This window comes from Vanessa tameamea, chromosome 8, assembly GCF_037043105.1.
Source record: "Vanessa tameamea isolate UH-Manoa-2023 chromosome 8, ilVanTame1 primary haplotype, whole genome shotgun sequence".
NCBI lineage: Eukaryota > Metazoa > Arthropoda > Insecta > Lepidoptera > Nymphalidae > Vanessa > Vanessa tameamea.
The window spans coordinates 2,065,386-2,080,682 of NC_087316.1; the positions used below are offsets into that span (position 1 = coordinate 2,065,386).

The following is a 15,297-nucleotide window of genomic DNA, read 5'->3' on the forward strand; positions in this document are numbered from 1 at the left end:
ATGCCGGGAGCATAGATAATACACTTATACTAGCTATATATAGATAAGCAACTCAAGATTGAATAGAAAAGTTTACGGGCCTCGGCCACTGGATGGCATTAACCTAAATTTATTAAATATATTATTTTTTATTTAATTTATATATTATTTTTTATTTAAGGATTTTGTGAAAATTGAAAAATCACAAATTCATCATATTTAGTAAATTTGTCATTTAAAAATTATTTGACATATTTTTACAAAATGAAAAACTTGCATGATTGACCTTTAAATTTAAATTCAAAATCAAAATATACTTTATTCAAGTAGTCTTTAACAAGCACTTTTGAATCGTCATTCAACAACTTTTTTTATATTAAGTGAAGCTACCACCGGTTCGGAAAGTGGATTCTACCGAGAAGAACCGGCGAGAAACTCAGTAATTACTTTTTTTCAACATTTAAAAAAACAGTCATGTTAGTTAATTACAATTATATATGCATGTAATATATCCTGCCTGGAAATCAACAAGTATTAATTCCACTTTTTTATCGTCTGTATAATCTTGTATTGAATAATATGCCTTCTTTATCAATGTATTTTTTACAAATTATTTTAATTTATCAAACGGCAAAGTTAAAAATGTCTGTGGAATTTTATTATAGAATACCTTGCCCCAAGAAGGATTTATTGACTTAGCGAAGTGACCTTGCCGTTATAAGTTTATCCTTACTTCTTGTGCACATAGAATAATTATCACAGATTTTATCAATGTTACTATGAATATACATAATGTTTTTGTAAATATATTGTGACACAATGCTTTGCAATTTATTATTATATGTGTTTGTGAGTTTTAAAATAATCAAATGCTTGAACTTTAATGGGATCAGTCTGGTTAAAAGACGTTATTTTTCCATCTATAAAATTCTATTTAAATTTTTACAACAACTGTGAATTATTATATTTATTGCTAGATTACTAATATAATCAATTAATGAGCCTTTATGCTTTTCACAAGATATTACATTAAAGTTGCAATTACAATCTATAAAAAATCTCATTTTCATATCAATATGATTCAGGAGCCTCACGCAAACAAGCCACAATCATATAATACATTTTGTCTAATAACTTTACAATTTTTTCACAAACATCAGTTTCCATACAATACAGCCTAAAAGAAGAACCTAAAAATATACATAATTCTAATTATGAGTTAGAACTATTCTTCATTATAACTTCTTACTCATAATTCTATCTATAAGTATGTAAATCGTTAATATAATATTAATAATAATGTTACGCTAGTATAAACGTTAGTATAATATTAATAAAAATGCCTAATTGTGAGGATCATTTAAGGATCAGGTTGTAATTTGGATCAGAGATGTACTTAATGTTGGAATATTAAATAAAAATAATAATTCTGAAAAACCAATTTACTACTATGCTAATGTCATCTAGCGAGCGCATAAACAACAACAGTTTTAAAGTTTAAGTAAGTTTAGGGGCATTGACTACAAGATGGCGCTAGTTTCTATACATTTTTTTTCTAATTAATGTACTAGAGTTGCATGCCCTGGCCGGGAGTCGAGTCGAGACTCGAGAATTAAAATAAATGTCATTGTCAATTATAAAATTTAGGTGAAAATAAACAAATTTGTTGTTATTTTCGGCACATATTTCTATAACTATTTATAAATGAAGCTCTATAAACCCAGCTGGGTCAATCATGATGGTAAGTTATGTTCAAGTTGTTTTTAAAAAAAATATTTCTTTTTTAAAGCAATTGTAATTTCAGAGAAGCCAATATTTTCGGTGGACATCCATCCAACTGGTAAACGCTTTGCCACTGGCGGGCAAGGAGAAGACTCTGGAAGAGTTGTGGTTTGGAATTTTAACTCTGTACTATTCGAAGAAGTGGAATGGGATTCAAATGTTCCGAAAATGCTATGTCAAATGGATAACCATTTAGGTTAGACTGTCTTAAATTTATATTAATTACTTGTACTAAATACAAACAGAGAAAGTATAAAAATAAAATGTATGTTTCAGCATGTGTAAATTGTGTGCGATGGAGTAACGGAGGTCGATACCTGGCATCTGGTGGTGATGACAGCTTAGTTATGGTATGGGGACTTAGCGTAGCTGCGGGAGCCACCGGTAAACACAAAGCTGAAACTTGGAGGTGCTTGACAACGTTAAGAGGACATGCAGGTCAGTATTGTGTCTAATATTAGTAGCAATAATATACTTTGAAAGTTTTGTGATGCAATTTATTTATTTCTGTATAGTCAACATTATTGTTTAACTTAAGTATACATAGTATATTATGGTTCATATAATACATCAATTTTGTCTACACATTAAGAGAAGTATCACTATGTATGGAGTACCCATATGAGTTGTTAAATTTAAATATTTTGTTATCAGTTGATAGTGTATAACTAACTTTAAAGAAAAGAACTCTAGAGAGACTAGAGATAAGAAAATGCTTCATTTTATTTGATAAGCCCTGAGGAAGGCTAAAATTGCTAATACAGTTTATGTGAATCAAAGTACATATAGTTTTAGGATGGATTTTTGCAACTTACTATATTTATGTATTGTATGTTAATTAAAATATAAGTTATTGTGTCTCTTAAATATGTTATAAATTAACATGATGTCATTTTTTTTTTAAATATTGTAATAGACTTTAAATAATAATTGTCAGTCCCGACTAATGGACAATAATCACCCTGGGTGTAAACACTTTTCTGGCAATATCCCAATAAATCTTTTTGGTGACCCCTGGGATGGCTCACTGATGGTCCAAAAATTGGCATGGCGGCCCTCAAAATGCGGATCTCGTTATATCTTAGTTTGTAAATACCCTCCTGTCCTAAAATTACATCTCCTTTTATCCATAACTTCAGCTAAAACACAACTTTTTGAGCACCACTATTTTTTTATTTTTTTTAATGAGTCTGTAACATGGCAATCTGTGTTAACACAATAAGCCATTCAGATGAGGTTTCTCGATCTGTGTCTTTTTAGCAGAAGGAATTCCTATGAATCCCTTTCATATAGTGTCATCAAATCTCACTGTAAGTGTAGAAACTATGCCATTTCAATCTGGCTGTGTAATACTTCCTGTGCCCATTATTAAAGTGTTTTAAAGAGCTATTTATACTTGGTCTTATGTTTTCAGGAGATGTTCTGGATCTTGCGTGGTCACCATTAGACAAGTGGTTAGCGAGCTGCAGCGTTGACAACACAATAATCATTTGGAATGCTGAAAAGTTCCCAGAAATGGTGTGTGTGTTGAATGGCCACACGGGCTTAGTGAAAGGAGTTGCTTGGGATCCTGTAAGTACACTTCAAAAAGGCAATTTTAAATTTTACTTTATTAAAGAAATAAATAGTAAAATAGTTCTCATAAATATTAATCCGCATTTCGACAACCTTATACACAATTTATTTACAGTTGTTGGGCATAATGTTACTATAAAATAGACCAGTAATGTTTGAAAATCTATAATTACACTATTAATAAATATTTTTTGTTACATTTAATACTTCCAGTGTTTGACATTTGTGTTAAATTAATTTTGTATATACTATTTTAGGTGGGAAAATATTTAGCATCTCAATCCGATGATAAATCTCTAAGAGTCTGGAAGACAGCCGATTGGGCATCGCAAGCAGTGATTACGGAATCTTTTGAAGAATGTGGAGGTGACTTCTATGTTTATTTTGTCGTACTTCATAAATATCCAAAATAAGAAAAAATAACAGCTTGGGGGTCAATACTATACCGATTCTGTTCTCATCTAACTTCGTTCCTCACAAATTAAACTTCAAATTAATCATAATTGACGCCATTTCTACTTATTTATATCAATTACGATACAATCCCAATTTTATTCCAGTCCAACTTTGACCTAACGGCAACTTAAGAATTGGCGCTCAGTATATGTTCTATTTGTGGGCAAAGGTTGTTTTTCTTGTTGAGAAGAAAAAGAATGTAGCAGATCAGGCCTCTAAAATGTTTAAATGTAGTGTCTTAAAATCTCAAACCTTGTTTTTAAGGTCTTAGCGTAGTCTAGAGCCAACAGATTGTAATAAGATTTAGAGTTATACAATTAAAATTATTAACCTGTACAAGCAGGCAAATAAAGAAGACTATATACATCATGCTTTTGGAAATCTGTTTAGTTAACGAAATAAAATTAACCCAAAAAACCAACCCCTATTAATTAGCTGTACATTTTAGGTACAACTCACGTCCTACGTCTGTCGTGGTCGCCGGACGGTCAGTACGTGCTGTCCGCGCACGCCATGAACGGGGGGGGGCCCACGGCGCAGGTGGTGGAGCGAGACAGCTGGCGCTGTGACAAGGACTTCGTGGGGCACAAGAAGGCCGTCACGTGTGCTGTGAGACACATATTATATTGTACCAACGCCTTGTAGTGACTTTTTACAATGGTTGCGACCATTCGATTCGCGGTTGGAGCAATGAGTTTGCTGACAAAAGAGAACTGATGATTATCATTATTTAATTATTTATTATTGTAGTATATATTATATGTGTATATTGTACAATTGTATATAACTGCAAGCCATTAGCATAAGAAAAATAGCACAATCGGTATACCTTCCAGCGCTTCAACAGCAACATCTTCGTGAAGGACGGCAAGAAGTGCTGCTGCGCGGCGGTGGGGTCGCGCGACCGCTCGCTGTCCATCTGGCTCACGTCGCTCAAGCGGCCGCTGGTGGTGGTGCACGAGCTGTTCAGCGACAGCGTGCTCGACCTCTCCTGGAGCTCGGACGGTACCTGCTCGTTGAAATTATATATGGGTTAATGGTACCTAGACCAGGTACCATTACTAGGTTAAATGAACAGTACTTAAGCTTAATGTTTAAATTTCATTTGAAATAATTATTCACTTGGTGCAACAACCATTTTAATACCTCTATAATTTATTTGATAATATAATTATATAAGCTTTATGCTTATGACCGTAGTAGCGGTCGAATGTGCATTTTCGACACCAGTTTTTTTTTTAAATAAAATCTTAGTAAATATTTTAAACTAAAAATCAAATACAATGCAGTCAAAATATCTTTGATAATTTTAGATTTTTTTTTTCTAGCGAAACAAACAGTATAATAAACCTTAATAAATAACAGTACATAAATGGTACAATAACCAATAAAGACTCCATTAATTTGTTAAATATAAAAAGAAGCTTAACATAAACACACTAAGACATAACATAGCTCGTTGATTTCCAGGGAGGATATATTACATACATATATAATGGTATTTAAATAACATGACTTAGTATGTTGAAAAAGAGTAACTACTGAGTTTCTTGCTGGTTCTTCTCGGGAGAATCTACATTCTGAACCTGTGGTAGCTTCGCTTAATATAGTTTGTTAAATGATGATTCAAAAGTGCTTGTAAAAACCTACTTGAATAAAGTATGCTTTGATTTGATTTAGCTAAACAATTGAATTAAATTTTAAAATAAAAAAAAAAACGTATATAAAGTTGAAAGGTAAAAATCTTTTCTAACATTTCAGGACTGAAACTGTTAGCCTGCAGCACAGACGGCACGGTCGCGTGCATACAGTTCACGAAAACGGAGATCGGCACGCCGCTCACTCTCGAGGAAAAGGTAACCCAAGTATATTTAACTGATTATATTTATTTCAACTTCAATCAAGAACTAAGTTACTTAATCTACGGCTAAAAATATTAAGTTGGTAAAATAATACTCTTTGCTAAACAGTTTTTAATATTCTCATGTTTCCTTGAAGCTGTTTCCCGGAGTACCAGTAATTTTTATTGTGTTTTAAAAACCATCGCTTATGTTATAAAATAAGATAAAATAAATGTTCTACTGCTGGGCTCTCTATTCTTGTTTTTGAGACTTCTTCTACTCTTGTTTTTACTCTTCTATTCTTGTTTTTGAGGAGGGTTGGACCTTAGTCCACAACTCTACACAATGCGGTTTGATGGATACGTAAGTGGCAGATCTTCATCCGAAACGTGACGATTTTCTCAGGACATTTTTTTTTTGACGACACAAGATGAATTGTAAAAACATTCAGTACATGGAAATTCAGCGACGCTTGCTAATCTAATATAATCCTGTGAAATATACGATAAATTTTCTGAACAGAATGCCTTCTACGAGAAGATATATGGGAAATGTTTCGTGAACGAGCCCGGCGGTGATCTCACATCCAACTTGCTGGTGGAGTGTCCCGAGATATTGCTGGCTCGGGAGAAGCAAGAAGCTAAGAAGGAACCGCCAAAGGAGGAGATCACGCCGAAGAGTGATAAATCACAGGTACATATTAATATACTATAAGTGTTTTGAATGTACTACTAAAAATATAGCTAGATATACACATTACAGTAGAGTAGGAACGGAAAAAATAAAGTTAAGGTGTGAGGGTCAAGCTGCTCACGAGTGTTTATCTGTGAACAATTCGTATGCTGACGTCATCTGACGCGCTTGAAGCTTCAGTTAGTCCCTAATGAATACTGAAGGCTAAGATCTTTACAAAAAAGGACGCGAGACACCCGATTGGAACGAATTTCGCACGCAGTATATTATGTATTAAATAATAACTGATACAATAAAATAAATTAACAATACTTGAGAATAGTTAAATGTCAATGACTAAATTGTTATACAAATTCCGTATGAGTTAAAACAATAACAAAAAATAAGTTTGAATAATATTATATAAAACAGTATACGATAGATAGATAGATTTCTTTGTGATAGGACATTGTGCGAGCCCGTCTGGGTAGGTACCACCCACTCATCAGATATTCTACCGCCAAGCAGCAGTACTCAGTATTGTTGAGTGAGCCAGTGTAACTACAGGCACAAAGGATATAACATCTTAGTTGCCAAGGTTGGTGGTGCATTGGTGATGTAAGGCATTGTTAATATTTCTTACAGCGCCATTGTCTATGGGCGGTGGTGACCACTTACCATCAGGTGGCCCATTTGCTCGTCTGCCTACCGATACCATAAAAAAAGAGAAAGGGAAGTAAAGGTCGCCTGAAGAGGGAAAAATGTTTTTTCCTTACGTGACCTTTTCTCCCAGTTCTCTATACTGTAAGTCGCGTTAGAGCACTTCGTTCGAATACTTGGTGGTATGGCTCTGTGCTAACACGTCCAGGTGGGTATCATCCACTCATCAGATATTCTGCCGCGAAATAGCGGTACAAGGCTCAGGAGACATAACATCTTAGCTCCCAATGTTGGTGGCGCATTTTTTGTTTCTTGAAGCGCCAATATAAGCGCAAATAGTAAAGATGTCGATAACGCCTGGGCAGGCGGCCGCTCGCCTGCCCGTGATATAAGTAACCCCCGTGTGTGTCCCGGCAGCCCTTCGCCCCCGCGCCGCTGCCCCCGCTGCCCCCGCGGCCCGTGGACCGGCAGATCGAGACGCGCACGTCGGACGGCAAGCGCCGCATCACGCCCGTGTACATCCCGCTCACCAGCGTCGACGCCAAGTAACTGCCGCCTGCGCCCGACTACATTTGACCACAAATTCGAATGAATCGACGCACATGCCCTCTTAACCCGGCCTCTAAACTCACTCACTAACCCTGGCCACTGATCTCAGCCGCTTAACCCGGTCTCAAACTTGTCTTTATAATCGTTCTTCATCTCGCCTTGTACTTCAACGTCTAAATTCGGCCTCTTAAACTCGCCCTCTAAACATGGCCCCACATCTGAGCCCCCAAGTTCGATCTTTTATATCGCGTCTAACCTCGCCCTCCAAATTCAGCCTCTAATCTCGCCTTTAACATCGGCCTCCAAATTCAACCTCTAATCTTGCCTCTAACATTGGCTTTCACATTCAACCTCTAATCTTGCCTCTAACCTCGGCCTCCAAATTCAACCTCTAACTTGCCTCTAACCTCGGCCTCCAAAATCAGCCTTTAAATTTCAAATTCAGCCTCTAAATTCGCAAACGTAGGTCGAATTCGAAGGTCATATAGCATTTCACTATCAGACATTTATCATTTCGGTGATAAATGTCTGACTATTTTTATTTATAATATAAAAATATTTTAATAATACGGATGGGTGGTAAGTAATAATTATACAAGGTTTAATATAAACATATACGTGTCCGTTAACAGCGAGTCTCTGGGGTCGCAGCCCGCTACGGAGAGCTGCTTCAGCACGTCCTCGCAGGGGAAGTCCCGCATCAAGGTGGAGCGACGGGACGACATCATCATACACCCCAACGTCAGCAACCACGCCACCACCAGCGTGCGGAACGACACGTATGTTAGATATTATATTAGAATATAAACTATTTAGAATTGTCACATTCGATTGGTAGATATGCTATGTAATATACTAATGTTATAAATGCGAAAGTAAATAATTCGATGAAATTTGGTGTGAAGCAAGCTTGAACCCTAAGGAAGGACATAGACTTTTTTAAGCCTAACAACCAACCGACAGCGAGTACACAATAAACAGTATCGAGATATATGATGCGAACATTTACTATATGTTACTTCCAGCGGTCTGGAGCAGAGGTTGCGCAAGCGCACGGCGGCGAGTCTGCCGGGCCCCCGCGTAGACGAACTGCACGCCAAGCGCAGCTGTGCCTCTCCCACCGCGGGGGCCTCGGGGTCTCCCACCTTAAAGAACGCCGGCCCAGTTGCCCCCGCGCTGCCGGCGCCGGCGCTCGGAACCGCCGGACCGGTCGTGCGAGCCGCTGGCGTCTTGAGATTGCAGGTATTACATGTTCAGAGGCTTTTGAAAATGATTCCTTTTTCAATTCATGAAAGGACTTACTCCGACTTTCTAGGATCACACCTAGTATAGGATACTATATGGATGGATGGAGTTAGGCGACCAACTCCTCTTTTAAGCATAAGCATAACATTTCGAATTTAATCAAATTTAATTGGGCTCGCTCACATTTTTACTGGCACAGAGAGGACTTATTTATAAGAGCTATTTATACACCTTATATTGGAATATAAAAGTCATCGTTCCCGATGATAGTTATTTTATATTACTATAAATATACTTAATATTATTTATATAAATTGAAAATATTACAAAATCAATGATTTAAGTTCAATGTTGATATATTATTTTTATTTTAGCAAGTAATACCTAAAATACGAATATTTTATCATACACCGTCTTTCACACTTTCAGGTTGTGAACAAAGCTTGCAACACGCACTACGGAACGTTATCGCGACTCGAGCTTATACCGAACAACTCGGCCTCAAACGACCCCATCTGGGAAACTTATTTAGGTAAGATTACAGAAAATGTTCAACTATGTGTTTGTTGGAGGCCAAGTGATTAATTAAGGCATTATGTATAATGGATGAATAATAATTTTACATACATACATAGAAATGGATGTGCAATACTTCTCCAGTGTTGTGTCCTGATTTGAAGGGTGAGTGAGCCAGTGCTCGTTATGCTTGCTAAAATAATAATGAAACATCACCCCCAGGTTCCCCCGTGACGTGCATCGCGTGCGACGCGCGCTGGGCGTGCGTGGCGTGTGCGGACGGCGCGCTGCACGTGTGGAGACTCGCACGCGCACCCGCGCGCGCACTGCCGCACCTCGGTGAGCACCGCACGCACCACACGACACACGATACGACACGACACACGACACAGGATACGATAACCTACTACAAATCGGAGCTATCCGAAAATACCACAAAATAACCATAATTTGAACTCAACCGCTTTAGTGTATTCAAATTAGTGAATATAAATATACTAAAATGTTTAACAGAAATGTCGTAACATAATAATATTTTTCTAGACCACTCTTAATTATAAATTATAACGTGTTCTAGCACTACCATCTCAAGCTGCCAAAATGACTCTGTCCGGGGATACGCTCGCGGTGGTGACCACGTCTGCCGAGCTCGCCATATGGGACCTTTCCACTGCCACGTGCCTCGTGCGACCGCTTTGCTTTAGGAATCTACTCTCGCATGGTGGTAAGAATTTATATTTTGGTTTTTCATATATTATTAGGTATGTCTTAATTACATACATTAAAAAAAAAGTTACAGAAATATATCGTTATTATTTATCTATGGGTTGAAGATTTATTTATGAAATGTCTAAAGTGTCGTCTAAGCTACGTATGTAGCTAAGATAATAGTATATTTATTTATCAATAAAAAAATATATATTAACAAAAAAAAATCATTTTTTTTTTCAGTTACAGTATCAAATTGTTCTCTACTCGAAGACGGCAATCCAATGATCTCACTCAGTAATGGAAAAAGTTATATTTATTGCAAAAAGTTATGCGCATGGTAAGACTATATTAATAAAATATTAATGTTAATATACTTTATTGTACACCGCAAATATAAAATACAGTAATCTTAAAACATAATAACAATAAACTAGAGATCAATTATTATAATAAATAACTTAAACATATGTAATGTGAATACATATTTAACTATAATAGCCAAAATATTAATAGGTTTCTACAACCATAAGCAAGGCATCTTTTTTAAGATTTACAAATATTTATAATATTTCTATTTTGGGTAGATCTACGATTTAATTCATTCAAGTCTGCGAACGTTAGGTGGATTAATTCGTGCTACGCTGTGTCGTACCTCAGGGTGGTGTGGGCGGACGCGGGCGACCCGGTGCGGCGCGCGGGCGGCGGCGCGGGCCCGCGGGCGCCCTCGCGCACGCGCGCGCCGCACGCACACGTGCCCGCGCTGCGCACGCACCCGTACGTAACTCACGTCTAAATAAAAAGGCCCTAAATGTCATTGCAGATTACACAAGTAGTAAATTAAGTTCAGTTCTTAAATTTAGTTACCTCAAAGAACCTCTCTGCAGATAAAGGTATCCTCCAACCCTATGTAGTAGTAGTTTAGTATGGACTGCACGCTTTAGGCATTCATATAAGATATATATCCGTTTTTCTAAGAAACCAATGCACTTGAAGTAGTATTTTTTTCAATTAGTGTATAATTTAGCTGATTCTTGTTTCATTTTTAATAAATAATAAATATATGTGTGTAATAAGTTTTTAGAAATTAGATTTTTTATTATAATGATATATATCTCTATGAATATATATAAAAACAAAACTCATTTTTTTTGTATAATATACATAATCAAAATATATATTTTTGTGTATTGGTAATCCAACAACATGTATTACTGTTTTATCTCAAGTATAAAATATAACATCGTATACAACCCCCGTACCGTCACCGCTGCAGACGTTCGAAGGCGCTGTCGGGCGCGGCTCGCAGCTGGCTGGAGGCGCAGGTGGCGGCCTGTCTGCACCTGCGTCTGCCCGCAGACTACCGGCACTGGTTCGTGGCGCTCTTCGACCACCTCGTACATCATGGTAACTTGCTTTACATACATAAAAATACTCTTTGTTCGAGTTGGTTGTTAAAACGTCTTGTTACATTAAAATTGAATGAAAAATGCTGTATTAAAAGTGGTTTATACTCTATTTCGCTAACGAAATGATTAGACAACTATCAAATTTATTCATAATAAAATATCTACAGCCTATTTAACTTTACATACTATATGCCTTCTATAATCTTATATATCTAACTATTTACATCATGTTCAGTGAAAGAGCAACAGACAGAAAGACAGAGTTACTTTCACGTTTATAATATTAGTAAAGATTAAGAGCTTTTGACCTGGCTGAATTGTAGTTGTGGAGTATTTTTTATAGTATCGCCGGTAGACATAATATGCTTGCCAAATAATTTTTGATCTGATTGTTCTTGATAACGCAATATTTAAAAACATACGCTTTATAACTCGCCTGCTTCTTAATTTAAATGAATTAATATATTAGTAGCTATTTGTCGATTGTATGTATAATTTCATTTTGTCCAATTTACCCGGAACTATTCATTTATATAGCAGACTGGCATTCGTTTTCCCTGGATGTCTCTGTATATTAAAGTGTTTTAAATTTCACAGGAACCGAAGAACAGTTAAGAAACATATTGGATGACTTACTAGGGCCGAGTCACTGTACGTCTACTCCTAAGAAATGGCAAAATACGATTCTGGTAATCATTTCGTTATATACAAAAATGAATGCACTGAACCACGGATGCTTGAAATAATATGAGAGAATATTTAATAGCATGTTTTAATTCGTTATTTTTATTTTTAGAGACATACATTTATTTAATTAGTCAGTGTTATCCTTTTTATTTATATAATTTGGACTATTTAAATTGTATTGTATAAAAAAAAATCACCAGGACTTTTTTTACTTTCGGAGTATATATCTATATGAATCTAATGATAGTTTGTTAATAATCTTCCAGGGTTTAAAGAAACACGACATCCTAGAGGAGCTGCTGTCGCTGCTGGTGCGGCAGCTGCAGTGGCAGCGCCTGTACGCCGAGTATGCCGACCAGCTCGGCCAGCTGGCCGGCGCCGTACTCAACGGACACTAACGCTGGGGTTCCTGTGTGTTATGTGTATGGTTCATTTCAGTTGTAGTTGTCGAAGTTTTGGAAAAATATTCACGGACTTTGAACGGTGATTTGAACTGAAAAAAATGTGATTTCAAATTATAATTGGTAACTTATTTCTCTTGGGTTATTTAAAACACAATGATTCGAAATCATTCAGCCAGTATTTGTGACGAAAACTCTCAAGGATTAAATGGAAAGTTTTAGAATCGCAGATGTGCTTCCGTGGCCGCGGCACTATTTTAAATTAGTGAATGTATATAAATGAAATCAATTATTCGGATAGGTTCAACTGTCATTTAATAACAAAATGACTTCTATAAGTGTGAACTAAAACTAATGCCCGCTGTGTGTTGCAATACTTCTTGGAATATTGTTGTAAACATATTTAAGCAACTTGACATCTTAGTTACCAAGGTTGGTGGCGCATTGGTGGTGGACACTTACCTTTTTGTAGCCCACTGACCAGTAGACCAACTGACTTAAAGTAAAAAATACATATCCAGTGCAGCTCATGTGACAATGCCAGAAAGACTCGCTTACTTCTTCATAAGGCTTCAACGCAATTGGTATAAATCAGATAATGGTAGGCTAACGGCACAGATAAATATACATCCTTACATATAAATTACAGTATATGTTAACTGCTGGTTCAGGCTGTGGATTTTCTTATTGAAAATAAAAAGATTTTGATATTTAGAGTTAGATACTCTTTTTATCCTATTATTTAAATACAGAGGTGAATTTCTTTGTTTGTTACCCCTTCACGTCTTAACTATTCATAGATCATCATGAAATTTTGCTAAGTAGTTAAATGTACAAAGGGTGCCGAGGACATAGGGTCCCGAACACCTGCCCAGACACTCAATACGTGGGCCGTGATCTTGCAGCCGATAACTCGTATGAACCTAAACGATTAATTGTTTAATGGTAACTTTAATATTAAGCATAGTTAACGTCAAGTTTTTTTGTTTATTTTAATATTACATTCCAAATATTTATAACATTTGAAAACCCATACACTTTTGCAATCGATTCTAAAATGTCAGTTTTTTTTTTTTATTAAACACTAATGCACATATTATATATATTTCCAATTATATGTAGGCTTTTCAATTATAGAATTATTGGAGACAAATAATGCTATTAAGACATCAATAGTGGAGATTTTGAATATGGTATTCATAATGGATTCGTGAGTAAATGACAATTTGAATGTCGGCAAAGTTGCTAGCGGAACATTGGAAGTAAAATTAAAGCGGATGTAATAAGTGAAGTGGAATAGTGTTGCTATAAATAAAAAATAAATAAATAAGAAATGTTTTCAGTGCATAATATAGGTGGATATACTAACATATTGAATGGAATATGTAAAGTTTGTTAATCTTTATTCCTTCTTCAAATGGAATAGGCTGTAGGGCGTGTTCATGAAAAAGTATTTATCATTTTAATAACTGAAATGAACCACAACTTCTCTACAAGATTTTGTTCGTGAGGACTTTGATAATGGCTTCTAATGTATGATGGGACTGTTTCTCATTCCATATATTTAAATAGTACATAAGATACTATGCCATTGAAATCCATCCAGTGAGAATGACAAGTGTGCTAAGACAGAATGTTGAAACTTTGTATTGATCTTACATATGGACGATGTCCGAGAACTTGTCAATATATTTCATATGTAAAATTTGTTTGTTATAAAGGCTTCAAATGTTTTAACATGAAATAGCAGCTATATACACTTTAACTTAATATAATAATGAAACTTAATTCATAAAGTTTTTTAATGTAAACAATCTTTATGTAGATAAAAATCGAAAATATATATTATTTTCTTCTAATAAACTATAACGCGTACAACTCGGTATGTGATAGACGTGACGTCATTATGCGTTAGAAACGTTCACTCAAATCGTTACGTACAGAAATGTTGCAGTTATACTCTAAACGCATCCAAGGTTTCGCTTCAAAAATTGTTTGCAATAAATGACAATCTAAATGGAATGAATTATTCAGGGATAGTGTTATAAATTTTTGTGATTTGTTAGTTTTAATGTTACGACATTTTTGTGTCCTCTAATTTTATATTTTTATGCCGTCTGTGTTTCGAAAAATTTCATTATTAGTATTATTTACAAAAATACAATTTAATATTAAGTCATAAATATAGCGAGAAATGTTTGTATATTTCTAATATTTAATTTAAAATGTCGTTATGGGATAGTTGAATGAAGAAAATACCGTATCTATAGCCTGTTCATATAAACAAATTTGACTTTGAATTTATGTGATATTATTGATTTTGAATAATCGTTTTCGTAAAAATGAAAATCGAATGACGTATTGAATTATGGCGAAGTTAGAATCGAATTTTGAAAGTAAAATTAACGTGGATATCAGAAAAGTGGAGTATTCTATTGATCGAGATACATTAATCAAGAACTGTCTGTAAAGCATTCTGTATCAGAAATATTAGTAAATCGTATGGAAAATATAACATTTAGATATTTTTCTCTATCTTTACTTCGTCGATTGGAATAGGATGGTCACTCACTGTACAGAATACCGTACCATACTGGAGTATGAGGTCAGTCTACTACACATAAACTTACACGACAGATGATGATGTTATCTCTCTTGCGTCTTCAACATCCTACGTGACATTAGCGAAATAATCTGTGCCCGATGTGCCCGAAAAAAATGTAAAATGTAAAAATTAAAAATTGAATGAAGTCAGCCTTATGACAAAAATGAAGATTATAAATCAGATTATTTCCATCTCTTGAGGTTGCTGTTAGT

The 15,297-nt window shown here is 35.5% G+C and overlaps 1 protein-coding gene across 1 annotated transcript; it reads left to right on the top strand.

Annotated features, from left to right (window-relative positions):
- Positions 1–1,564: 1,564 nt before the first annotated feature.
- On the top strand, positions 1,565–14,752 carry LOC113396255 (protein HIRA homolog). Its single transcript, XM_026634129.2, has 20 exons — positions 1,565–1,720; positions 1,784–1,957; positions 2,038–2,199; positions 3,176–3,333; positions 3,594–3,702; positions 4,241–4,401; positions 4,629–4,797; positions 5,554–5,648; positions 6,156–6,326; positions 7,383–7,510; positions 8,147–8,293; positions 8,540–8,756; positions 9,189–9,291; positions 9,498–9,614; positions 9,853–9,999; positions 10,227–10,323; positions 10,644–10,760; positions 11,260–11,390; positions 11,990–12,081; positions 12,346–14,752. Exons 1-20 carry the CDS (start codon positions 1,684–1,686, stop codon positions 12,475–12,477), a joined length of 2,664 nt encoding a protein of 887 aa, XP_026489914.2. The 5' UTR covers positions 1,565–1,683; the 3' UTR covers positions 12,478–14,752.
- Positions 14,753–15,297: the final 545 nt, after the last annotated feature.

Bases quoted from the DNA above. Each gene is read 5' to 3' on its own strand.
- LOC113396255 (XM_026634129.2), top strand. From the start codon at position 1,684: ATGAAGCTCTATAAACCCAGCTGGGTCAATCATGATG. The intron at 4,402-4,628 runs GTGAGACACATA...TATACCTTCCAG, and splicing joins AGAAGGCCGTCACGTGTGCT to CGCTTCAACAGCAACATCTT. The intron at 10,000-10,226 runs GTAAGAATTTAT...TTTTTTTTTCAG, and splicing joins GAATCTACTCTCGCATGGTG to TTACAGTATCAAATTGTTCT.